This window comes from Pelophylax lessonae, assembly GCF_965119305.1.
Source record: "Pelophylax lessonae genome assembly, chromosome: 3".
Lineage (NCBI taxonomy): Eukaryota > Metazoa > Chordata > Amphibia > Anura > Ranidae > Pelophylax > Pelophylax lessonae.
In genome coordinates, this window is record NC_138770.1 from 578,565,319 (window position 1) to 578,593,282 (window position 27,964).

The 27,964-nt window shown below is 41.0% G+C and overlaps 1 protein-coding gene across 2 annotated transcripts in view; it reads right to left on the bottom strand.

Moving 5' to 3' along the window:
• Window positions 1–27,964, bottom strand: part of WDPCP (WD repeat containing planar cell polarity effector) — a gene marked incomplete at its 3' end in the record, with an annotated part of 645,662 nt that overhangs the window by 551,388 nt on the left and 66,310 nt on the right. For both annotated transcript variants that reach the window (XM_082249143.1, XM_082249144.1), the window contains exons 4-6: window positions 23,460–23,510; window positions 10,578–10,648; window positions 10,255–10,314 (exon numbers count right to left, since the gene is read on the bottom strand). In XM_082249143.1, coding sequence (XP_082105269.1) covers window positions 10,255–10,314; window positions 10,578–10,648; window positions 23,460–23,510 — 182 coding nt within the window. The remainder of the gene's footprint in view (window positions 1–10,254; window positions 10,315–10,577; window positions 10,649–23,459; window positions 23,511–27,964) is intronic.

The window sequence follows — 27,964 nt, forward strand, 5'->3', positions numbered from 1 at the left end:
GCCGAATCGCAAAATAGGCCCTGGTCAGGAAGGGGGTAAAATCTTCCGGGGCTTAAGTTAAACAATTTTAAGTATACGTTTAATACAAGTAAACTGAACCCCAAACACTACCTATAAAATAGTGCAATTATGCTAAAGTCACAATGCAGGTAGTTTACTATAGAGTGATTATTGGGGCAAAGAAAAGAAAAAAAAGATATAAAATAAATCTCTGCAATACATGCATACTTCCTTATGATTTATCCCTTTAGAGAGCTTGCAAGTACAGAAAAATACCTGTTGATCTGCCAGAAATGCACTCAGCTTCTAAGTCCTGTTGTGAGCTGACTGCACATAGCATGCCATCGTATACAGTCTAGGACCAGTAGTCCTACATTGTACGCGAGTAGGCCAAGGGCCTGCACAAATCCAAGGAGCAGAAGAGAATGCCTGCTGCTGGAGGAATGAGGAAAAAGGTAACTATTTTACCTTATGTGCCATCCTCTAGCCAAATGGGCAGCTAACCTTGCAGTGTGGAGGTGGACCCACTGCAAGGGTAACTTTCTCCAGCCTTAACGTCAGCTTTAAATAAATCTGCAAAATGTTGAGTGTTGGTCTGTTGCCGGTTCTAGTTTAGATACTAGCTCCAAAACATTTTAACAATGTATATTAGGGTCACCAAGGAAGTATTGAAAATGCACTAGACTTATTATCAGACTGGATAAGGAAGGTAGAGAATATTAGCAAGATGGAGGACTTGATATTATCCTCACAACTTAGGCAAGATCAATACAAAAAAATATGGAATATTTGGAATCTTGACAATTTTTACGAAGAATTACATGTTTAAAAGGAGTTTAAAAATTAATTAGAAGTCTTAGAATTGCATAAGCATTTTGATCATGAGTGAAATTTATTTTACTTTCTGCTGTAATGTGATATATCTGATCTGCAGAGAAGGAAAACAGTGATAATACCAAATGTATTGGAGCCTGGATGTCAATAGACGGACTGCACGGTACACCAATTAACAATATTAATACAATAGATGACATTCCGTAAGAAGCCAATTAGAGCAACAGGAGAATTCCAGTCTGCTTCCTACTGGCTTCAACAAAGAGTGTACCCAAATACGCAAACATTGACACAATCCCTGAGCAAATATGTTGTCTGTTTCTCTACCATTTTTTTCAAATATTAAGAATAAGTAAACACCAGTAGATGTAGGCAGAATGACAAAGGGCCAGAGCAATCTATGAATGATCAGGGTAAATGTGATGAACTAGCCAAGCATATCTCTATACCTAAACTCTATTGAGCATCAGTGGGGCATCCTCAAATTGAAGGTGGAGGAGCGCAAGGTCTCTAACATCCACCAGCTCTATGATGTCGTCATGGAGGTGGGGAAGAAGACTCCCGTGGCAACCTGTGAAGCTCTGGTGAACTCCATGCCCAAGGAGGCTTAGGGCAGTGCTGGAAAATGGTGGCCACACAAAATATTGACACTTAGGGCTCAATTTAGACATTTTCACTTAGGGGTGTACTCACTTTTGTTGCCAGTGGTTTAGACATTATTGGCTGTGTGTTGAGTTATTTTGAGGGTACAGCAAATTTACACTGTTATACAAGCTGTACACTCACTACTTTGCATTGCAGCAAAGTGTAATTTCTTCAGTGTTGTCACATGAAAAGATATAATAAAATATTTACAAAAGTGTGAGATGTGTACTCACTTTTGTGAGATACTGTAAGTATAATGTTGCCTCCACTTGACCACCAGGAGGTTTTACCTCCTTCATGACCAGACCATTTTTTACGTTTTAGCACTGCACAACTTTAGCTGGCAATTGCTACACTGTACCCAAATTCCATTTTTATCATTTTTTTTTTAGAGCTTTCATTTGATTTGAGCTTTACATTTTAGTGGCATTTGATCACCAGTTTTTTGTTTTTTTTTTAAACAAAAAAACCCAAAATTTTTTGGGGGAAAGAAAAAAAACAATTCTTTACCTTCTGCTTTAACCACTTGCCGACTACCGCAAGTACATTTACTGCGGCAGTCTGGCTCTCCTGGGCAAACTGACGTAGTACTACATCGCTCGCCCAGGAGCCTGCAGGGGGCGAGCGCACCGCCGGAGGCGCGCTCCCTGGCATCCCCGCGCGAGTGACCGGCAGCTCCGATGTCCGCCGGCCACTCGCGATCTCCCGCTGGAGAGGGAGAAAGGAAGGCGGCTGATGTAAACACAGCCGCCTGCCATTCTCCCTGATGTAACTGCAGAGGCTATACCATCCTGCTATGTAGGATCATATGTCTCTGTGGTTAAATCAGAAGCCACGCCCCGCACAGTTAGAATCACGCCCCTAGGGATACATTTAACCCACTGATCACCAATAAAGTTAGCCCCTTCCAAGCCAGTGTCATTTTTACAGTAACAGTGCATATGTATATCACTGATTACTGTAGTAATGCCATTGGTACTCCCAAAAGTGTCAAAAATGTCAGTCAGGGGTCCGATCTGTCTGCCGCAGTCCCGCAAAAAAAAAAAAAAAACCGCAGATCGCCGCCATTACTTTAACAATAAAAATGACATAAATCTTTCCCGTAGTTATTAAACGCAATAACTTTTGTGCAAACCAAGCAAAATACGCTTATTACGATTTATTTAACAAAAATATGTAGCAAAAAACAAATTTGCCTAAAATGTTAAAAAATTTTGATTTTTACCTTTTTTTTTTTAGAATTTCATATAAAAAAATGTGAAAAATAGTTATTTTTTCAACATTGTCGCTATTTTTTTGTTTATAGCGCAAAAAATAAAAAAATCGCACAGGTGATCAAATACCCCCCAAAAGAAAGCTCTGTTTGTGGGAAAAAACGGACGTCAATTTCGTTTAGGTACAGCGTCGCACGACCGCGCAATTGTCCATTAAAGTCACACAGTGCGGAATCGCAAAATAGGCCCTGGTCTTTGAGCAGCCAAATCCTCCGGGGCTTAAGTGGTTAAAACATCCAACAAAAAAAAAACTAAAAATCTAATTTCTTCGTAAATTTAGGCCAAAATGTATTTTGTAACATACCTTCGGTAAAAAAAAAAAAAACCTTAAAGTGGAGTTCCACCCTATTTTTATACTTACCTCCATCTTCTCGCTCCGGGTCACCTGAAAAAGAAATGGATAATCGCATATTTTTTTTTTTTTTACTTACCTCGTAGCGAAGAAAATATACTTACCTTACTTCCTTCTTCCTCCTTCCTCGGCCGCGGCCCGTCGTCACTTCCTGGCTCTGCAATGATTCCTGGGAGCTGGACGTCATAGCTCCCAGGAATCATTGCGCCTGCACCGGCCCCGACGTCAGTTCCGGGTCGCGCGCGTCATCCCCTTCTAAACAGCTTCTGGGCATGCCCAGAAGCTGTGGAGGGGTGACGCGCGCGACCCGGAAGTGACGTCGGGGCCGGCGCAGAGCATCGTGGGACCACAGAAGGCGGAAGAAGACGCCGAAGAGGACGCGCTGGCTTCAAGCTGCCCACATCTGAGATGGCAGCGCTGGACAAGACGTTTGCAAGGTAAGTATTTCGTCTTGCAGGTAAGTGCAACCCGGGACAGATCAGAGGCTAGCCATTGTGGAATGCACTAGCCCTGACTGTCCCGGGGGTATTAAAAAAAAAAAAAAACAAATCCAGGGTGGAACTCCGCTTTAAGTGTATATTGAAAGTTATAGTGTCTAAAAACTATAGTATATATAATGGAAATTTCTATTTATTTGTTTCTTTTTTATACTAGTAATGGCGGTGATCAACGACTTAATAGTGGGACTGTGATAGTGCCAGACTGCCCACTGCACTAACTGGGGGGTAGACATATGCCGGTTTTCGGTAATTCGATATATTGCGGTATTGCATACCCACGGTATTGTTATTGTGGCATTTTTAAAATACCGAGTTTCTCTGCTCCTGGGTCTGACTTGTGAATTGATACATTTGGATGACTCATTCACTCACTCAGCAGTTCACACACTCAATAGAACACAGCTCTGGTAATATGATCCTAGAGTGAGAGACTTAGCTCCTCCCTGTAACCAATCAGACGGCTCCCACTCAGCACACACCCACATGCTTCCTTCCCAGGCTCAGAGAGACACAGTGCCTTCTGCAAGTACTTTTACCATACACTGTCACTAGATAGATAGATGGAGAGATAGATATACAGATAGATGGAGAGATAGATATACAGATAGATGGAGAGATAGATATAAAGATAGATGTAGAGATAGATATACAGATAGATGGAGAGATAGATATAAAGATAGATGGAGAGATAGATATACAGATAGATGGAGAGATAGATATAAAGATAGATGGAGAGATAGATATACAGATAGATGGAGAGATAGATTATAAAGATAGATGGAGAGATAGATATAAAGATAGATGGAGAGATAGATATACAGATAGATGGAGAGATAGATGGAGAGACAGATATACAGATAGATGGAGAGATAGATGGAGATATATATATACAGATAGATGGAGAGATAGATATACAGATAGATGGAGAGATAGATATACAGATAGATGGAGAGATAGATGGAGATATATATATATACAGATAGATGGAGAGATAGATATACAGATAGATGGAGAGATAGATATACAGATAGATGGATATACAGATATACAGATAGATATACAGATAGATGGAGAGATAGATATACAGATAGATTGAGAGATAGATATACAGATAGATGGAGAGATGGATATACAGATATACAGATAGATATACAGATAGATGGAGAGATAGATATACAGATAGATTGAGAGATAGATATACAGATAGATGGAGAGATGGATATACAGATAGATATACAGATAGATGGAGAGATAGATATACAGATAGATGGAGAGATAGATAGATAGAGATATAGATGGAGATAGAGATATAGATGGAGATATAGATAGATAGATAGATAGAAATACATACACGGGCATAGCAGCATATATATATATATATATATATATATATATATATATAGATAGATGCACAGGCATAGCAGCCCACATTACATTAGTATATAGCCATCAAGCAGTGTCTGGCCTACCTGGTGATGACTGGTCCTGGCGCTCCGATCCGATGGCCTGGTCATTAAGGGGGCTAAATCCTTGCGGCCCAGAAGTGGTTAAACCTGCAGGAGGAGCTGTGTTTTTATTTGTAAATTACTTTACTATTGCTTTAGGCCTCGTTCACATGTATGCAGGTTAGCGGTTCACATGTATGTGGGTTGGCGGTTCACATGTATGCGGGTTAGCGGTTCACATGTATGTGGGTTGGCGGCCCATATTTGCACAGGGATAGGGATAGCAGCCCATTGATTTGAATGGGGTTGGGCTGCTATGCCTGCGTTTTCAGCTGAAAAAAGCCGCATGCAGAATTTTAAAAAAATGCAGTGGCCATGAACCCCATCCTGCTTTTGCACCATGCGACTTACTTGCAGTTCCTGCACACACAAACTGTGTTTTTAAATGCTGGGCCCATGTATTTAAAAACGCAGAAAGCTTGCCAGAGCAGGAACTGCAGGTAAGTCGCATGGTGCAGAAGTAGGATGGATTTAAAGGCCACTGCATTTTTTTAAAATGCTGCATGCACCTTTTTTTCTGCGTAAAATGAGGGCATAGCAGCCCATTCAAATCAATGGGCTGCTATGCCTGTGCAAATGTGGGCCGCCAACCCGCATACATGTGAACCGCCAACCCGCATACATGTGAACCGCCAACCCGCATACATGTGAACTAGGCCTAAAGCATGTGAAAAGTAATTTACAAATAAAAACACCGGTCCTCCTGCAGGTTTAACCACTTCTGGGCCGCAAGGATTTAGCCCCTAATGACCAGGCCATCGGATCAGAGCGCCAGGACCAGTCATCACCAGGTAGGCCAGACACTGCTTGATGGCTTATTTTAGGCCTGGTTCACAGAGTCTGTACTGACTGACTATATAATTATGTGCAAAGGTGAACCAAAGTCCCTAAATTCAGCAATGAAATTGAAGTGAGGTAGAAATTTAATAATTTAAGTTTAATAATTGAATACCGTGATAATACCGTATACCGTGACAAAACCCTAATCAATTAATCGCAGCATGGAAATCTGATATCGTCACATGCCTACTGGGGGGGTACACTAACTGACTCACATCACCAGTGACACTAATACAGTGATCAATGATAATACTATACACTGTCACTGTACTAATGACACTGGCTGGGAAGGGGTTAACATCTCGGGCTAATCAAGGGGGTTAATCTATGCTCCTTTTTACTAAATACCTATTTGTTCTTTCTTCCTGTTTTGCAGACTCAATAACCTTTAGTTAGGACTGTAAAATAGGAGGAATGGGTATGAACTGGACTTGTTGTCAAGGTCTTACCTTGCCCTCCTGTTGACAGCCATCTTGGACATGTACAGACTACTGCCTCTTATAAACTCTGATTGCGTCATCACTTACCTGATACCTGGGTGTCATACATTGATGATGCTGCACACCCAACTATATCGATCACCTGATGGGTTGCAGTCCTTGCCCTTGTGTTTGTGCTCCAAGGTGCATCTCTGCAAGCAGTCTTCTGTTCTCTGTGTTCCTCCATTTATGACCTGGCTTGGCTGACGACTCTCCTGACACTCGACCCGGCTTCAGCAGACTACCCGCTTCTGGACTTGACCCCAGCTTGGATGACTACCTGCTTCTGGACTTGACCCTGGCTTGTTCCTGCTCTCATTTCCTCACTCTTGCTGTGCCTTTATTGTTGTTTGCTCCAATAAAATGCTTTATTTTACCTGCATCCCCATGTGGTCTGGTTTCCTAGCACCCTGACAGTACACAAGGGCCATGAATCCTGATGATGCAGGTGCTCCTACACTCCCCATGCTGGTTACCAGGCTCAATAAGATCACCTTTTAGGTCAGTTCGCTCAGGCATTGCAGACGTTGCTCGCACGCAGGGCGCACCTCGCTCCTGGTGCTGCTAGGCCGGTGGTACCTCCTATTGCCGCTCCTGCTATTGCAGTTGCAGCTGAAGTCTATGTTACCAGAAGGATGACTGGTTCAGCCTCCCTCCCGCAGTGCTATGGGGTTGAACTGAGTCAGTGTCGTGGCTTCCTAAACCAAGTGGGCATTTATGATGAGGTGGCTCCTCAGGCGTTTCTTTCTGACAGGTCCAGGGTGGGCTTCCTAATCTCGTTGCTTTCAGAAAATTCCTTGGCCTGGGCAAATCACTTATGGGAGAACGATAATCCTGTGATACTCGATTACCCGAGTTTTGTTGACTCCTATCATAGGGTATTCGATGTGCCTGCACGCTCTGCCTCTGTTGAATGGACAGGGGTAGCTTAGCAGCAGAGTATATACATGAACCGTTGCCGAGTATGCCATTGAATTTCGTACCCTTGCAGCAGAGGTGGGCAGGAATAATTAGGCTCTGGTGGCTGTCTTCTCTCATGGTCTCTCCAATGCATTGAAGGACGAGATTGCAGCCAAAGATTTCCATGAAAAGCTTGAGGCCCTCATTTCTTTCCTGATTTTGATCAATACCAGGCTCAGGGAGAGACCATCATTTAAGGAGTGCCTGCGGAGACCTCCTACCAGATTGGCTACTACGTTTTCTTTCCCACCCATTCCTCCCTCACCTCCCATGCCTACTGGGGATGGTGCCTTTGTCTGTGAACCCATGCATTTGGGGTTCACTCGCCTTTCCGAGGCTGAGCAGGCTTTTAGTAGGAGGAGGGAGAGCCGATGCCTGTATTGCGGTCTTGTTGGGCATTTCCTGAAATCTTGTCCGACCCGTCCAGGAAACGCTCGCACCTAAGGTCCTGTCGGGGGCAGATCTTAGGTGGAATTTCCCTGTCCCCGGTTTCCTGTAAAGATAAACCACTAATCACAGTTGTCCTCTCCTGGGCAGTGGGTTCAGTGGTTACTCAGGTGTTGGTAGACTCTGGTGCTGGTGGTTATTTTATTGACGTTACGTTTGCTACTGCGAATTCCATACCCTTGCAGCCTTGTGTTTCTCCACTAGTTATAGAGGCAATTGATGGCAGACCCCTGAAACCAGCACAGATTACCCATGAGCCTTTTCCGGTTTATATGGGGATAGGGGCTGTTCACGGGGAGTCGACCTGTTTCCAGGTTATTTCGCCCCCACACTACTCTTGCTTTGGGGTACCCTTGGCTTCAGAAACACAATCCGACCTTTGATTGGCATTCGGTCGAGATCCTCTCTTGGTCTAGACAGCGTGGCGCTGTTTGTATCCCTGGGTCTGTTAAGGTACTTTGTACTTCCTCGGATTCAGTGTTGCCTACTGAATATCGTGAGTATCAAGATGTATTTGACAAGGTGTGCGCTGGTACTCTTCCTCCTCATGATCCCTGCAATTGTGCCATTGGCTTGTGCAATGCGCCCGCTGTCTTCCAGGAGTTCATCAATGATGTCTTTCGTTATATGTTGCAGCAATGCGTGGTACTCTATTTGGACGACATCTTGATTTACTCAGACTCCATTGAATCACACTACCTGGCTGTCAGACGGGTGCTGCAATGGTTACGTGAGAATGGGCTTTTCTGTAAGCTTGAGAAATGTGAATTCCATCTGTCTCAGGTTGCCTTCTTGGGCATCATTTATGCTAAAGGATTCTCCATGGAGCCTCAGAGGGCTTCGGCTGTTCTACAATTGCCTAACCCCAGTGGTCTACCTTCCATTCAGTGCTTTCTTGGGTTTGCCAACTACTGTCGGAAATTTATCAGGAACTTTTCCTCTTTGGCCAAACCTATCTCAGATCTGACAAAGAAGGGCAGTGATTTTCACAATTGGATGTCTGCTGCCATCCAGGCTTTTGATGCTCTCAAGTCTGTTTTTGCACTCTCTGCTATGTAGACAGGAATCCTTTTTGATTTATAAACTGGCCTCTTTAACCCCCAACAGGTTGAATGAGGAGTTGAAGGTGCATGGTATTATTTAGTTCCTTATTTTTTTGCGTCTTGTTTTTTGTTCCTTGGACTTTTTTGCCCTCTTTCGCATTGCACATATTCTCTGTTTTTTATCAACTCAGGATATTCCTCTTCCCCTCCCCTTTCCATCCCCTTCCTTTTCCCCATTTCAGTTTCCCAATTCATTTTTATTTTTATTTATTTATTACATTTCATTAAGATTTATCTAAATTTCAATTGTGTGTTTTTTTAAGCTTGATCATATTATCATTGTTTTTAGGTTGTGCCCTTTACCAACAGGTTGTAACAAAACCATTCAGGACTGTGCAGTGGTAGTTTATATGTAAAAAGAGTTGTGGCGTCTTTAACAAAATTACACATATTCTGCAGCCAGCCCCTACTATTTCTCTAAAATGTGACCTAGGGGACAAATGTGGCAGTTTGCTTGTGCTTATCTGGCCCTTAGGGCATTATTCCCCACACTTTCAGCAACAGTGGGGCATAGCTCCTCCTACTGACACCAATGATGGTGCACTACACCTCCCGTTGACCCCAATGATAGGACACTATTCCTCCTTTTGACACCAACGATGGTGCATGATTGATACCAACAATTGGCCACTATTACTCCCCCTAATACCAATTATGGGGCATTGTTTACTTCCTTGGATGCCAGGGCATTTTCTACTTTCAATGGCCACGGTCTGCCCCCCCCCCCCTAAAGTTTGAAGGACAGTAAACTGGCCCTTAGTTTAGAAAGTTTGGAGACCCCTGCTGTAGTTCATGAATATAGACCTGTTGTCCCTTTTATGTTATCCTGTCACATGTGTCCTTTGCTGGGGTTACAAGTGGCTTCGTAGGGCTTTCCTTTGGTGGTAATTATTAAAGGCTACTTCCTGATTTTGTCTATTGCGCAGACATGTTCCCTTAGTGTCCCTTTCAGGAAATCCACCCTGAGAAATGCCATGAGTACATGCATGTATATGGGAAGTGACTGCAGGAAGCACTGAGGTGCAACAAAAGATAAAGAAATAAAAATTTAAAACACACATGAAGAAATAAAAAATAAAAAAAAGGCAACTGTTTATGATACACAGACTTAAAAATCGTAACATCATTCAGTTAGGGTTTTCATGTACTTTAAGGCTGCCAATAAGCAGCCGCTTAGCACTAACAAGGAAGCAAAATTGCAACAAAACACATTTTTTTCAAAGCTGGTTTCCCTAATAAAACAGTGCCATCACTCAGTGAAAAAGTGTTCAGCTCCACAGACTCAGCAGAGGAAGGGCATGTCAAAACATTTTACCTGACAGACATATTTGTTCTTCCATTTACTGAGCACACACTCACTGCTCTGCATCAGCTCCTGCAGGACAAGAGAAAACAGTGAGCTCTAGAGAGTCGGCTGTGTACATTGTTCGCACTGCTTTAAGTGCTTCAGGTTTTCAAGCAGAGAGAGATTAGCATGCCACATAAACAAAGATGCAACTGTTTCAGAACAGTTCTCTAGACAAAAGCACTGTTATCATCACTGTGATGCCTGATCCTTTATGAAAATTAAAGCTGCTGAAAGGTGATTGAAAGGAGGATTGTTTGCTGCCATTCTTGTAACTTTCTCAAAAAACATACCTCCAGTTCCATGAGATTGTCTCGAAGCTTTTCTGGACGTCTGTTCTTCAGAACCCAAGGGAAACCCCGAGCTTTAAAAAAAAAAAAAAAAAAAGAAAAGAAAACCTTATTTGCAAATAGGTTGCCTTAAAACTGAATTTTACGTGGACATAAAACCACTATAGAATCAGGTTATATACTTGGAAAAAGAAAAGTTAAGTATTTTTAATATGATTGATTTGCAGTGCTTTTCTCCTGGTTTGACCTGCACCCAGGACACTATCTGCATAAAGTGTACATGTTCTCCATGTGCTTTAAAGTGACACTAAAATTTGGTTTATTAAAAAAATAAAATTCTATTCAATATTGCAGTCTTAACTCAGAAAAGGTCTGCCCATTGTTCTTTGACACCTCCAGATCTCTAAATTCCCTTTTTTTTGATGCTGAAGTGTGGAGGAAAATAAACAGGCAAAAAATTTGGGGGAGCATACCCATGTATTTCCAAAGCTGCTGCAGCTATGAACCAAAAGACATGTATATTAAAAAAGAATAGCGCGCAAATGCAAAAGAAATTACTACCAAATCTGAAGAGAGTCCATAAATAAAAATGGGGGTTTGGTCCCACCATATGGCCATATCGTGCTCAAGCCCACTACTGCGTCAAAGTACCCCATTATCAGTGGGTCCTACACTATCCATGAAAAAGAGATGAATCCAGCCCTTCTAACCCTTGGAGACAACACTCCTTGCTGGGAAAAATGTGCAAATGCACTACAGGGGACTCCTCCTATATCCATTTGAGGTGGACACCATTTTATTTATGGACTCTCTTCAGATTTGGTAGTAATTTCTTTTGCATTTGCGCGCTATTCTTTTTTAATATACATGTCTTTTGGTTCATAGCTGCAGCAGCTTTGGAAATACATGGGTATGCTCTCCCAAATTTTTTGCCTGTTTATTATGTATTCGGTCTGACCAGACTATCGAGGTTGAGCAGCCCTCCCCACCCCCCACATACACCTGTACTCAATCAGTGTCCACCTCAAATGGATAAAGGAGGAGTCCCCTGTAGTGCATTTGCACATTTTTCCCAGCAAGGAGTGTTGTCTCCAAGGGTTAGAAGGGCTGGATTCATCTCTTTTTCATGGATAGTGTAGGACCCACTGATAATGGGGTACTTTGACGCAGTAGTGGGCTTGAGCACGATATGGCCATATGGTGGGACCAAACCCCCATTTTTATTTATGGACTCTCTTCAGATTTGGTAGTAATTTCTTTTGCATTTGCGCGCTATTCTTTTTTAATATACATGTCTTTTGGTTCATAGCTGCAGCAGCTTTGGAAATACATGGGTATGCTCCCCCAAATTTTTTGCCTGTTTATTATGTATTTCGGTCTGACCAGACTATCGAGGTTGAGCAGCCCTCCCCACCCCCCACATACACCTGTACTCAATCAGTGTCCACCTCAAATGGATATAGGAGGAGTCCCCTGTAGTGCATTTGCACATTTTTCCCAGCAAGGAGTGTTGTCTCCAAGGGTTAGAAGGGCTGGATTCATCTCTTTTTCATGGATAGTGTAGGACCCACTGATAATGGGGTACTTTGACGCAGTAGTGGGCTTGAGCACGATATGGCCATATGGTGGGACCAAACCCCCATTTTTATTTATGGACTCTCTTCAGATTTGGTAGTAATTTCTTTTGCATTTGCGCGCTATTCTTTTTTAATATACATGTCTTTTGGTTCATAGCTGCAGCAGCTTTGGAAATACATGGGTATGCTCCCCCAAATTTTTTGCCTGTTTATTATGTATTCGGTCTGACCAGACTATCGAGGTTGAGCAGCCCTCCCCACCCCCCACATACACCTGTACTCAATCAGTGTCCACCTCAAATGGATATAGGAGGAGTCCCCTGTAGTGCATTTGCACATTTTTCCCAGCAAGGAGTGTTGTCTCCAAGGGTTAGAAGGGCTGGATTCATCTCTTTTTCATGGATAGTGTAGGACCCACTGATAATGGGGTACTTTGACGCAGTAGTGGGCTTGAGCACGATATGGCCATATGGTGGGACCAAACCCCCATTTTTATTTATGGACTCTCTTCAGATTTGGTAGTAATTTCTTTTGCATTTGCGCGCTATTCTTTTTTAATATAGTGTGCAGGAAAATAGTCACCCTTTCTTGCTCACTCCCAAGAAGAACTAGGGACTATGGGATTTTTAGCGTGCATAGAGCAGTGCACATGACTGCAACTAACGTGCACTGCTCGTTCCAAACAGTAGGAAGTGAGGTGGAAAAGGAGTGGATGTGTAAAGATTAGTTTTGGAGAAAAGAATATTGTTTAGTGTCACTTTAATCAGGGTATACCAGAATGTGCAATATTGTAAAGATCTACATAAATTGTCAGTGCTATATAAATGCTTGTAATAATGCATATAAACACCTGAATTTGTTTTCTGTTCCAAAATTTTTTTTAATCGCTTGCCGACCGCCGCACGACTATTTACTGTGGCGGTCAGCCCCTCACAGGCAAAGCAACGTAGGGCTACGTCGCTAGCCTGTGAGGCTCTAGGGAGCGAGTGCGCACCGCCGGAGGCGCGCTCCGGCTCCCGCGCATTCACGGACCCCCCCCCCCCCGCGCGTGTGCCCAGCGGATCCGATGTCCGCCAGGCACTCGCGATCGTCCGTTACACCGGAAGAAAGGCAGGCGGCTGATGTAAACAAAGCCGCCTGTCATTCTTCCCTGTGTAAGAATGGAGATCAGACGGTTCTACTATGTAGGACCGTTGATCTCTGTTCTTACACTAGTAGCTACAGCCAATCACAGTTAGAAACATGCCCCTAGGGCACACTTAACCCCTCCCTCTCCAATACAGTTAACTCCTTCACTGCCAGTGTAATTTTTACAGTAACAGTGCATATGTATAGCACTGATTACTGCAGTAATGTCACTGGTAACCCCAAAAGTGTCAAAAATGTCAGTCAAGAGTCCCATCTGTCCGCCGCAATGTCGCAGTCCCGCAAAAAAAAAAAAAAAAAAAAAAAAAAATCGCAGATCGCCGCCATTACTCGTTTAAAAAAAAAAAAACAACAAAAATGACAAAAATCTTTCCCTTTGTTAGTAAACGCGATAACTTTTGCGCAAACCAATCAAAATACGCTTTCTGCGATTTTTTTTACCAAACATATGTAGCATAAAACAAATTGGCCGAAAATGTTAAAATATTAAAATTTTTACATTTTTTGGGGGGGAATTTCATATAAAAAATGTGAAAAATATTGTTATTTTTGCAAAATTTACGCTCTTTTTTTGTTTATAGCGCATGATCAAAAAAAAAAAAAAAATCGCACAGGTGATCAAATACCACCAAAAGAAAGCTCTGTTTGTGGGGAAAAAAAGGACGTCATATTCGTTTAGGCATAACGTCGCACGACCGCGCAATTGTCCGTTAAAGTCACGCAGTGCCGAATCGCAAAATAGGCCCTGGTCAGGAAGGGGGTAAAATCTTCCGGGGCTTAAGTGGTTAATACATTTCCAAGAAAAGTACAAGTGAGCCCTTACAAAAACAGTTGAACATTGCTCATGAATGGGTTACAATACTGAATTTGTTTTCCTATCACTCTCCAGTACTCCCAAGGACAACAGCCCTCAGACTGGGAGTGAAGCTGCAATACTCACACTCAAACAGATTTTGCTGCAGCACATACGTGCTAACTGTGAACGTTCCAATAGGAGGAGGAAACAGAAAGAGAACCCATTTAGTGTGCTGCTTCATTGTCCAATTAGCAGGCCAGGGGTGTGATTTAATCAGTGTTCTTGGCTAGATGTGCTGCAAAGGAGGTTGAAGATCTAGCTGTCAAAAAACAAAAAAAAATTCCCAACTCACTTACCAGCCAGCCTACAATAAACCAAATTGACCCTGTCTAGCAGTTCATGCTAAACAAAAGGGGTTTAATTTGCACACATTTGCAAATAAATTCATAAACTGCCACGTCTTGGCACCCCAGTGTACTGCAGTCCTAACTAGAAGGGTCCTTTCACACGGTCCGCCTCTGCCGGCGGACTCTGTTCTGCTCAGCGGGGATCGATCCGCTGATCCCCGCTGAGCAGGCGGATGACAGCTCCGTCTTCGCTCTGTTCTCTATGGGGGAATCGGATGAGAACGGACTGCTTGTCCATTCTCATCCAATCTGATCCGCTGGACGGATCGAAAATAGGGTTTCCATCCATCCGGATTTCACGGACAGGATCGGAATCGGATAGCAGCGGGTGTCCCCTGACATCTGCTGCCCCATAGGGATGCATGGAGGATCCGATCAGGTCCGCCTAAAAAACTGACAGGCGGAACTGATTTGATTGTTCATGTGAAAGGACCCTTATTCTGAAAGTCTCCCAAGTTGCAGCACATGTATAATAATGGATAGATTAAGGGCAGGGATGCTTGGAGGGAGTCCACCCTTCTTAAAAGGTAAAGGGAGGAACTAAACATTCAGCAAAAACACAATGGCAGCTGAAGGTATCTAGTGTGTCCCTGCCCCAATTCAGATAGGTTACATACAAAGCATTGTGAAAGTATTCGGCCCCCTTGAACTTTGTGATCTTTTGCCACATTTCAGGCTTCAAACATAAAGATAAAAAACTGTAATTTTTTTGTGAAGAATCAACAAGTGGGACACAATCATGAAGTGGAACGAAAATTATTGGATATTTCAAACTTTGTTAACAAATAAAAAACTGAAAAATTGGGCGTGCAAAATTATTCAGCCCCTTTACTTTCAGTGCAGCAAATTCTCTCCAGAAGTTCAGTGAGGATCTCTGAATGATCCAATGGTGACCTAAATGACTAATGATGATAAATAGAATCCACCTGTGTGTAATCAAGTCTCCGTATAAATGCACCTGCACTGTGATAGTCTCAGAGGTCTGTTTAAAGCGCAGAGAGCATCATGAAGAACAAGGAACACACCAGGCAGGTCCGAGATACTGTTGTGGAGAAATTTAAAGCCGGATTTGGATACAAAAAGATTTCCCAAGCTTTAAACATCCCAAGGAGCACTGTGCAAGCGATAAAATTGAAATGGAAGGAGTATCAGACCACTGTAAAGACCTGGCCGTCCCTCTAAACTTTCAGCTCATACAAGGAGAAGACTGATCAGAGATGCAGCCAAGAGGCCCATGATCACTCTGGATGAACTGCAGAGATCTACAGCTGAGGTGGGAGACTCTGTCCATAGGACAACAATCAGTCGTATACTGCACAAATCTGGCCTTTATGGAAGAGTGGCAAGAAGAAAGCCATTTCTTAAAGATATCCATAAAAAGTGTTGTTTAAAGTTTGCCACAAGCCACCTGGGAGACACACCAAACATGTGGAAGAAGGTGCTCTGGTCAGATGAAACCAAAATCAAACTTTTTGGCAACAATGCAAAATGTTATGTTTGGCGTAAAAGCAACACAGTTCATCAGCCTGAACACACCATCCCCACTGTCAAACATGATGGTGGCAGCATCATGGTTTGGGCCTGCTTTTCTTCAGCAGGGACAGGGAAGATGGGTAAAATTGATGGGAAGATGGATGGAGCCAAATACAGGACCATTCTGGAAGAAAACCTGATGGAGTCTGCAAAAGACCTGAGACTGGGACGGAGATTTGTCTTCCAACAAGACAATGATCCAAAACATAAAGCAAAATCTACAATGGAATGGTTCACAAATAAACATATCCAGGTGTTAGAATGGCCAAGTCAAAGTCCAGACCTGAATCCAATCGAGAATCTGTGGAAAGAACTGAAAAACTGCTGTTCACAAAACGCTCTCCATTCAACCTCACTGAGCTTGAGCTGTTTTGCAAGGAGGAATGGGCAAAAATTTCAGTCTCTCGATGTGCAAAACTGATAAGACACATACCCCAAGCGACTTACAGCTGTAATCGCAGCAAAAGGTGGCGCTACAAAGTATTACCTTAAGGGGGCTGAATAATTTTGCACGCCCAATTTTTCAGTTTTTTATTTGTTAAAAAAGTTTGAAATATCCAATAAATTTCGTTCCACTTCATGATTGTGTCCCACTTGTTGTTGATTCTTCACAAAAAATTACAGTTTTATATCTTTACGTTTGAAACCTAAAATGTGGCAAAAGGTCGAAAAGTTCAAGAGGGCCAAATACTTTCGCAAGACACTGTAGTTTATAAGCTGGGGTGGTTGCCATTTGTTAGTGAAGATTTAGCTGTGGTGTCTGACACGGGTGCCTGAATCACAACTGCCTGCACAGAATTAAAAATGATTTGGAAGTTAAGACATACATGTACATATACTACACATATGTAGCTGAACACTGTATTTAGCTGTTTGCCAGGAGTTGAAATTCAATTATGTTTAACAAGATTCTAGAAAAAAGAAATTATAACCACACTCCAGAGAACACCTTTCTGTCAGTTACAGTAAAAGCTTATTAAGAAAAATAGAAGGTCTAAAGATAACATATCTAATGGCAGGATCAAAAGATTAATAATTTTTTGTTATAGGGGGAAGTCAGAAAAACAAACAGCTGTTTATGCTATTGATAGCCTGCATCGTATATGTGATTTTTCATTTTGCCCATAGTTACACTTTATCTCTTGTTTTAAAGCACCTAATACAAGCAAAAAAAAAAAAAGTAATTTCTGGAAAAAATATGCAGTTCCAGTTGGTAAAATTATTAACAAAATAATTTAAATAATAACTTATATGTAGTATAAAATATATAAGATAGCAAAGAAAAATAAAATTGTACTGTTGAACGAGTCTAATACCAACCAATGCTATAGTGTTCTAAAACAAGTTTTATTTAACCTAGATTTCTGTTTGTCAAATATTTCTATAAAAGAATTACTGACAGTGAAAGTGCAACCCATCCAATCTCACCACACTGCATTCTTGTCATAAAAAAAATGATAAATTAACTTGATCTAATGTGCAGTCCATTGGAACAGCCGCCTGCATTTGAGGACCCCAAAATTCAACAGGTTGCCTAGCGCTGCTTTAATATTTACAAGAAGTGAAAGTGATCAAATGTATCATGACATCCTGTGTGCCAGCAAATAAGAGAGGAGCAACAAATGAATACAGTAATACACTGCTGTCTTCTCTGGTATTCTGGGGATTAAAGCAGATTTAGTATTTCACATAACCTTTTTGTAAGAGGATCAGGAGAAGATGAATGCTCTGCAGCCTCCTATCTGCAGACACTGGAAAGGCAGAAAGCAGTGGCTTCGTCATTAGAACTGAAAAATCCATGTATTACCATTAACAGACGTCGAAAGGAAAATATGCACCTTCGTTCTTTCTTAAAGGAAAACTACCAAGGCTTTTTACTCAATGTTATTTTAATTAATTAGGGAACCATTTGTATATTTTTTTATTACCGTAAAAAAAAAAAAAAAAAAAATCTTTATTTTTCAAATAAATATTGAATACAGGGTACGTCTACATAAATCTGATTTACTAAAGAGACGATCTTAATCAGATTACTTTCCAAACTGAAAATGTTCTAGTTAGCTTAGTGAAAGATGTACTGTAACTATGTTCTGAATTTTTTCATCCAGTCACATGTAAGAATTAACGTATTCTTTGGTAAGTGAATTTACACTTAGCGTTGCCTCATTTACTAAGCTAAGTGAAGAATGACTTTGCAAAGTATACATGCTCTACTGCTTTAGTAAATCAACCCCACTATGTTTGCACAGTATACTAGATTTTCTAATAAGAAAGCTGAACACTGCTTACTTTTTGGCCTCCATTGTCTAAATGAAAACCATACAGGTTCTCATGAAGAAGCATAAGTAAAGGGATTGTCCTCTCTGACTTCTGAGTATGTATGAATGGACATTTACACTATGGTGTTGCATGAACACATGATGCACAGTGCAGTTTGTTGCAGTAGCCCTAGTAGTATCCACACACATTTTAACTCAGTCATTTTATAAGGCAAAACATTTTAATTATTTGAACTGAAACAAAAGTGATTGCATAGCTTGGAAAATATTCAGCCATTTTTCACGGAGTTAAAGTGTTTTCTATAACTGAGTATTTCATTTTGTTTTGGTAAACCTTTTAAAGCAAGCAGCAATAAAATGAAGATTTACTGAAAATAATTACAATTTTGACCAAAATTTGAAGAAAACAGCAAATACGTATGAGGCTAAATGAAATCAATATTGCCAAATATTGTTTAAAATTTTAGTCATATTCCAAAAAACTGCTGTGTGTGTTCCCTGCATTCGTGCAAGTGACAATACAGTCCTGCTTCAAGAATGATTTTGATTTTAAGTTATTTAAAGTGGATCTGTGGTTACATTTAAAACGGTTAAATGAACAGCAATGGGGCCAAATGCATGTACTGTACACAGATAATACTTTGCAGATAAAGGAGGACAGAAATTTGGGATGCCCCAATATGAAAATCTCAACACCTTACCAAGTTCAAGAACTTAGGTTGGCCCTCCGCCTGCCTCCCGAACCTAACAATTAGTCAGTGAGGCTGTTCTTCATACTTGCTGTCCAATAGTAAAGCATGGAAGGTAGGAGGGGCTGGACCTGAGCACCCAATCAAGATATTCTGTTGGTTGAACTGGATGGACTTGCATCTTTTTTTTCAACCAGATAAACCCTAACTCTATGTAACTCTGTATTCTAGTTACAGGCGGTCCCCGGGTTACAAACATCTGACTTACAAACAACTCCTACTTACAAACAGAGGTAGACAACAGGAAGTGAGAATAAATCTCCCCCTAGGAAGGGAAATTCACTCCTGTAAGGGTTATCATGGGAATAAGGTGCCTCCATGGAAGCTTTCTCACCAATCCTGGTTTCCGCAACAACCAAATATTTTCAAAATCCAATTGTCATAAGGACGGAAAGTGAGGTGAAATCTTCTGAACAGGGACACCGACAGAAAAACAAATGTTACAAGGGTGCTAACCCTTCCCTAGGCTATCCAAAAAACTTAAAATTATTTTTTGGGCTGAAGCGACACTTAAAAAAAAAAAAAAAAAAATCTATCTGTTTCAACTTACAAAAAAAATCAACTTAAGAACAAACCTACACAGACCCTATCTTGTTTGTAACCCAGGGACCGCCTGTATGTATAATATAGCCATCAGGGTTTGGGGTCCTGAAGCTGCTCCCACAAGGTGTCTAGACATGCAAGCTGTCAATTCTTGATGTTGTCTTTACTAGCTGCGTCTTATTTTACTTTATAATCTGAAATCGTTTTTAGCTATCATACAGTACAAAAATTTATGAAGCAACTAAAAAATAAAAGGCCAGTATTTTGCAAAAGATTAATTTTAGGAAAAGTGGAAAAAATTGGGGGGTCATTTTTTATTGTTCTTTGCTAAAATTGCAAAAGGCTTCTACCCAAGAAATGCATACCTAAAATGCACTGCCAGGACCTTACTAAGGCCTCATTCACATGGGCAGTGTACTATAAAACAGAATACCATATATACAGTAAGCAAATGGTCAGGCCAAGTTATATATATATATATATATATTTTTTTTTTTTTTTCCACTACTACTTTCCTTTTTTTTTTTCAATTGTGTGTGGATGAAGCAAAAAAAAAAACCCCGCAAGGTACACTCAGTCAGGGAGAGATTTTTTTTTCATTTCTGATACACTACACATTACATAAGACTAGTACCACTAGCAGCATGTACGGGCATTCTGTTTTCAGACATACTGTGTACAGGCTATTAATAAAGCCCACTGAAATCATACCTAGCGAGTCACCAAAATGGAGATCAACAAAGCAGACATCGTAAAGATTTTCAAAAACACCCATGAGAGCGGTCTTAATCATTTAACAATCGATTTGAGAGTTGTGACATGCTAGAAAATAAGTGCATTCCATTGTGGTTTGATACTTTTCTCTATAGGTGTACGGTGCGTATGGTAAAGAAACGCAGACGACACACCTCACAGAAATACAACAGAGAGATTAAAGGGCGCTTTCTTGCTTAGTTGTAGCCTCTGCAATTTGTTTGCCATGCTTGCCTTGATACTCCGCACTGAAGCTGAACAGTGTGATAAAAATCCTGTTCAAGATTGTTCAAATCTCATTGCCATACCTAAGGAGTTTGGAATCTCCATTAAAGGAAAGATTAGAGCAAGAGTGCAGCACTCAGCGGCAAAACAAGAAAAAAAAAAAAGAAAGAAAGAAAGAGAGAATGACATCAGTGGAGAGCGATCTGTGAATCACAAGGGTTACAGCAGTCTGTTCACCTATACTACAAAGCAAAAAGTGTCACCTGATACATCTTATTAGGGGCCCCGCTACTCACTCTACAGTCATTGGGTTTTGTTGTGTTTCTTGTTTGTCTCACTGTACTCGGCAGCCCCGTGGAGCTTAGCACCTTATTATAGAAAGTATTTATTTGTAATGGCAGCTATGTGCTCTTCTTTGTCTGCCATTATTTGGCAATACACTCGTTTTTGTGAAAAAAAAAAAAAAGCCTAGAAACCCAATAGAAATACCCCAACTATTTACATGGAAATGCAAATTTACGCTTGGTTAGAATACACTGATTATTTTAATCACCATCAATTTTATTATGATTTTACAATTGGCTTAATAGCGTTTATGACAGGAGAGTTCTCTAATAATGTTTGCACATGTCATAAGATTTTAATTCTAATGACATAAATTACTATACTAATATTAAATATATTACATTGGCAACGTATTTTTGGGACTAGAAGGTTGTACTATGTTTTAGTGATACCCTTTAACTTAGAATTTAAAGTAGCATGCTTTCGGGTTAACTTCGACTCCTTCAACGGGCTTTGCACATTTCCTATTTTTCATGTATAAAGCCCGACAAAGGCTCTAAGTTATCCTGAAAAAGCATGCAACTTTAAATACTTTACTACTTCACAATACTACTCAAGTTAATAAAAGGGATTGTAAAGGCAAAAGGTTATTTTTTTAACCTAATGCGTTCTATGCATTTAGCTAAAAAAAACCTTCTGCGTGCAGCAGCCCCCCTCATACTTACCTGAGATCGTCTTTATCCAGCGATGTTACAGGAATGTCACAGCTGCCCAGGACTCCCCTCCTCATTGGCTGAGACAGCATTGTGGCGCGATTGTCTCCCACTGCAGTCAGTCAATCAAACTCAATCAGCCAATCAGGAGAGAGAGCTAGGGGGGTCCGGTTGCGGCTCCCTGTCTAATAGAAACATGGAGATGTGACTCGGCTCGGGTGCCCCCATAGCAACCTGCTTGCTGTAGGGGCACTCAACAGGAGGGAGGGGCCAGCAGCACAGAAGAGAGTCCCGAAAAAAGGAGGATCTGGACTACCCTGTGCAAAACCAACTGCATAAAGCCGGTAAGTATATTATGTTTGTTATTTAAAAAAATTTAAAAAAGACTTTACAATCACTTTAACTTAATAAAAGTATTACTTCATATTTTTGGGACTGGGATAAAAATAAAATGAGATAATTGATTTGTTTAGACAAATTGGGGTTGATTTATTACAGGAAAAAAAGGCTGTTAACATTGCAAGGGAATTTTCACTATGCAAGAGAATTTTCTCTTTGTAGCTATGTTAACTTCCATCATCCAATCACGTGCATGCAAAAAATACAGTTTTTTTTTTTTCTTTGCATGTAATTGGGTATTCTTTGCAAAGTGAAATTTCACCACATTCACTAAGCTAAGGGAAAATTCCCTTTACAATGTAAAGAACCTTTTTGCCTTTAATAATATAACCCCCCAATGTGTGCTTTCTGCTGACTTTTTGTTGTTGTTTTTGTTTGAAGTGATAATAAAGGAAATTAAAAAAAAACAAAATAAATAAAAAAACATGGCTTTGCCCAGAGCATAATCCTCTTCTTGGGTCCCCCGCCAATGTTTTGGGCTCCTCCCCCCTGCTGAGTGCCCCCATCGCAAGCAGCTTACTATGGGGGCACTCGTGTGTGCTCGCTTTCAAGTCCCACTCTGTGTGTTCATTGACACACAGAATGGGGCTCAGCCCCGCCCCCGGCTCCCTCCTAACTGGTTGTGATCGACAGTGGGGGGGAGCCAATTGCTCCTACAGCTTTGTCTGAGCCAATGAGGAGGGAGAGAACCGGGAGAGCAACTGCTCTTGTGCATATCATTTCATCAGGATATGGCTTAGGTAAGTATTAGAGGGGGGCTGAAGGGAAGCTGCAAACAGAAGGTTTTTTACCTTAATGTATAGAATGCATGAAAGAAAAAAAAAACCTTCAGCCTTTACAATCACTTCAAATTGCTAAAAATAGTAAATATTGGTAGCTTTTGTATAATAGTAATCAGATTACACATTACAAGTATTTGATTACTTAGACAATACAAAAAAAATTGTCTATTGGCCTGAATTTAATCTGAGGTTATTCAACAAAATGAAAGACCTTGTTCTTAGAAAACTGTCAGAAGGTGATCACCTAATGTCTATAGGAATCATATAAATGCAGATATCGGATGTGTTAAATTATATCAATAGCTTGATAGTTTATTTACCTATTTTAGTAAAGAATCCAACTCCACTGTTACCTACAGTACATCACAAGCACGTGCTAACACAAGACGCTGATATGGGTGCAATCCATGCAGCAGCATTTGCCAGGGGTGCAGGATGACATACAGTCAGGAAGAGATTTATTCACCTCTGTGATACATTTCACATTAATCCATCAGAAAAAGTACCACCAGCAGCATGTATGTGCGTTCTGTTTTCACACATATACATACAGTACATGACACATATAATCAGTGCAGAGCTGAATGTGCAGGAGAGACAATGCACAGTAAATGAGTATAGGTATAACTAAACGTCCCTTCTAAAAATTAGACTGCTAAGAAAATAGTTTACTGAGAATGTTTTGTTGCTATTCTTACATTCAGCAAGTTGTTGTCTCTCATCCAGGAATCCATATTCTGGATATGGAGCTAGAAGGAAACAAGACAATAGTGAGTGGCACAAATGAGACACACAGGTCTGATAAAAGTTATTATGTAATGTAAGGAAATAGAATGATATAATTAACATTGGAAATAGTATTCATTTACATCTATAAAGGCATTTGATGCGTACATGCTGCTCATTGGGAAATGTTTGGACTTTGTTTCCTGCCAAGGTGGACTGTCATCAGGTGACAATGGTCATCAGGTGACAATGGTCATCAGGTGACAATGGTCATCAGGTGACAATGGTCAGCATTCAACTGTTCCACTTCCCCACATCCAGCCGGCTTATTGAAATATAAGTGGGAATCTCTGCGCTTGCCTATGCTCTATCCTCTAGTAAGCTAACACCTTCCCCTTTCAGCTCCCAATGCCTGAAATATGTTTGTAAACCGGCATTATACACAAAGCAATGCCTGTTGCACGCACTGGATACTATTTAACCACTTCAGGACTGCCCCACGCGTATATACTGCGGCAGGGCAGCCTTCCCGCGTGAACTCACGTACCTGCACGTCTGGTCATGCTCTGGGCCTGGGGCGTGCAAGCCGACCCACTCCTGCTGTTATTGGACACAGCGGGAGCCAATCAGCGGGTCTGACAGACACATGTCCGCCGGAACCCCCTGATCGTTCTCAGGAGAAGCAGAGCAGTGGTCTGCCTATATAAACAAGACAGACTGCAGTTCTGTTAGAGAGGAAGATGGAGATCTTGTGTTTCTGCTAAGCAAAAATTTCTGGTTTCTGATTTTTACCAAAAATATGTAGCAGAATACATACTGGCCTAAATTGATGAATTCATTTTTTTTTTTTTTTATTTTGTTATTGGATATGTTTTATAGCACAAAGTCAAAAATATTGATTTTTTTCAAAACGGTCTGACTTTTTTTGCTTTTAAATACGCACAAAATAAGAATGCAGAGGTGATGAAATACCACCAAAAGAAAGCTCTATGTGTGGGGAAAAAAAGGACATCAATTTTACTTGGGTACAGCACCGTGCATCCGCGCTATTGTCAGTTAAAGTAACGCAGTGCAGAATCGCAAAAAATGGCCTGGTCATTAAGAGGGGTAAAACCTTTCGGGGCTGAAGTGGTTAAAATCACATTTGCAGATTGTTGAAAAAATCAATAATTTACAATAAATGTGAGTATACAGTGTGTGACTACCAGTCTGCTTTAAAATATATACAGCTATAATTCAGAAAAAATTGATTTGCCTATATGAAGCAAAGTCTACCTTCTGAGTAGATCAATTTTACATCCAGACATTGCTGTAGTGCACCCCCCCCCCTTTTTGTTTGCAACCCGATACTGATCCTGGAACACATCTACACACAGACCCTCTATGCAGCCTAAGAGTGCTTATTCTGCAGCTATTCTAAAATAACTAAAAAATCTGAACTGTGGCCACAAAAGCTTTTAATTAAATATATTCCTTAATAGCTATAAAATATATTAATACACTTTGTGGCCACCAAATGTAGTTGCAAACCCAGATATTACCTTGTATAAACTGAGGGTGTGCAGAGAGCAGAGCTGTTAGTGGGACCCAGCAACAAGACCCTCCCCTCCCCCCAAGTATAGGCTGCCTGCAAAAAACGACAGGAGGGGGGCGGAGACAAGACCAGTCACTCTGCTCAAGAGGAGAGAGCAGCAGTGAGCGGTCTTTTTATGGGAAAATCCTGCACAGAAACAAAGGGGTGGAGTTGTTTCGTATAGGGTTACAAAACAGAGCTGAAAAAAAATACACAAAAAAAAAACAAGTAAGAATACATATGGCCAGAGTATTTAGACATTACTAGTTTATAATAGATTTCAGCTTTTAGATAAATCAGCTACTGAGATTTCTGGAAATACATTAGTACCTCACTGCCTACTTTAAGTTTTAGCTTTAAGTTAAATGAATACACAGCTTGGCTAAAAGTTTTTTTCCTGTTTGTCAGGCAGATATCGAGGAATGAGGACACAATGTCAAGCAGCTATATATTCATAATATAGCGACAAACGTAATTTATTAATGCACGCAATGTATGTACTGTATATGAATTTAAATTGATATCAGCCTCTTGCAGTATCCTTAACAGCAGAGCTCAGAATGGGGGAGGGAGAAGCAGCACAGGGAGCCAACCAGTTGTATTTTAGGCCCCTTTCACACAGGCGGACCCTTCAGATCCGCCTGTCCGTTTTTTTGGCAGATCTGAACGGTCCCCCCATGCATATTCCTATGGGGCATCGGATGCCAGAGGAGACATGTCCGCTGACATCCGACCCGATCAGTCAAATCTGGACGGATGGAAACCCTATTTTCCATCCGTCCAGCGGATCGGATCGGATGGCATCGGATGAGAATGGACAAACGGTCCATTCCCATCCGATTTCCCCCATAGAGATACATGGGGAACTGACAGCTGTGTCTCCGCACACAGCGCGGAGACACAGCTGTCATCCTCCTGCTCAGCGAGGGACCGCTGAGAAAAACGGACTCCGTCCAACGGACGGAGTGTGTGAAAGGAGCCTTAGTGTTCAAGTGCAAACAAGAGTGATGAGTGAGAAAGGGATGTGGCACAGCTGTATAAATCTGTATAAATCTCGGAGCCGGGTGGATACAAATTGAAATCCTTTAAAAAGGTAAACCAGCTCCCTTCTATATTTTATATCTGAGTATTTAACAGTTTGCTTGGAGTTAAATTAGAACTAAAAAAAAAAAAAAGATTTTGTCCCATTTTGGATAGAGTATGGAGGGGGGGGGGGCGTATAACCCCTCTAGTTTTTTTTTTTCCTGTGTCCCATAGGGGAAATTTCTCTTCACATCCAGTCCCATAGCCAAAACAGGAACTAGGAGGAAATCCTTCCAAAGTGGAAGAATCCCTGCTTATCACCAGAGCTAGCACCCCCTTTGGAAGTTTTCTTCTTCATTACGGTTTCCAAATTCCCAAAATTTGGGATTTTCTTTTACTTTCACTTTTGATAATATTGGTAAACAGGAAAAACAGAGAGCATGAATCTCCCTAAAGGGGACACAGACAGCAATAAAAACTGGCAGGGGTTCTAATTCATCTCCATTCTATCCAAAAACTAAAGAAAGGTTTTGCCCTTAGTTAAACTTTAAATTTTACCGTTAGTTATACTTTAAATTTTAAAGTAAAATCGGTCACAAATATGGACACTTCAGGTTGAGAAAATGTTAAAAATACGTGAGAAATTTTCTGTCAACCTTTTTCAGTAGATGCATTTATATGTAAAACTTGACTGGTCCTGTATAAGCTGAACTGAGCTCTACTCCTTCTTGCCTTCCAAGTTTCTCTATTAAACCTTTAATGTGATTGATGACCTCCCTGGCCCGAAGAGAGCTTGGGATAAGTTTTCCATCATGTAAGAAGTCTTACCAACAAGTATTTTTTTGAAGTGTACAAATTAATTTTTTTTATTATTATATGGGTACAGTGGCTTAGTGGTTAAAACTTCTGACTCGAAGCATTAGGGTCCTCAGTTTGCATGTTCTCCGTGAGCTTTGTGGGGTTATTCCAGCTTCCTCTGACACTCTGAAGACTTGCTAGTAGAATAAATGACTCCTGTATAAAGTGGTCTTAGAATATGTATGTATGCATGTGAGAAAGGGACCTTAGATTGTAAGCTCCTTGAGTACAGGGACTGATGTGAATGTGAATTTGCAAAAGCTAAATTACTGGAGCTACAGAAATATCTCTAATAAATAAACATTGACACCAATTTTGTCTATTGTGGTAAAGAAAACGGTCATCTCCCCAACGCCAGCCTACTGATGAGCCAATGAAGATGCAGCAGTACACTACGGAGGTTAACTCTCTGCTCTACCTGCTGATAATTACATTAAAGCAGCATTTCCCAACCTTTTTTTTACCCCAGAGGAACCCTTTTGAGATGTTTGGGAACTCCTGCTAGTCATAGGCAAAATGCCCCTTACAATGGTGGTCAGTGGAAGGAATGACTCTTAATCATGCTGGTTAGAATGCTGCCCTTATAGTAAGCTGGAGAGATCACTGGTATCATGCTACTAGCTCTGCCAAGTAGTAATGGACTGGGAACTATGAAGGTCAACTAGCCACAGCTAAAAGAACTCCTAGCAACTTCTGAAGGAACCCTAGTTGAGAAAGCCTGTGATAAAGCGTTAGGCCAGCCATAGACTACAGGTTGCAGGAAAGAAAATCGCTTGATTCCCCCATCAACACAGACAGTGTTGACAGAAATTCCTCCTGCTGAGTCTTTGTGTTCTCTTGGCAGAGAGGTGAGGGAAGCTATCGCTGCCGGAAGAACACAGTGATTATTGCTAGCAGCTATAACAGCCACTAGCAATAATCTCAAGTAAAATCAGATTGATCGAGTAACATGGTTACATCCAGCCTGCCCAAAGATGGTTCGAACCATCTATGGCTGGCTTTAACAAAAAGACTAATAAGAAA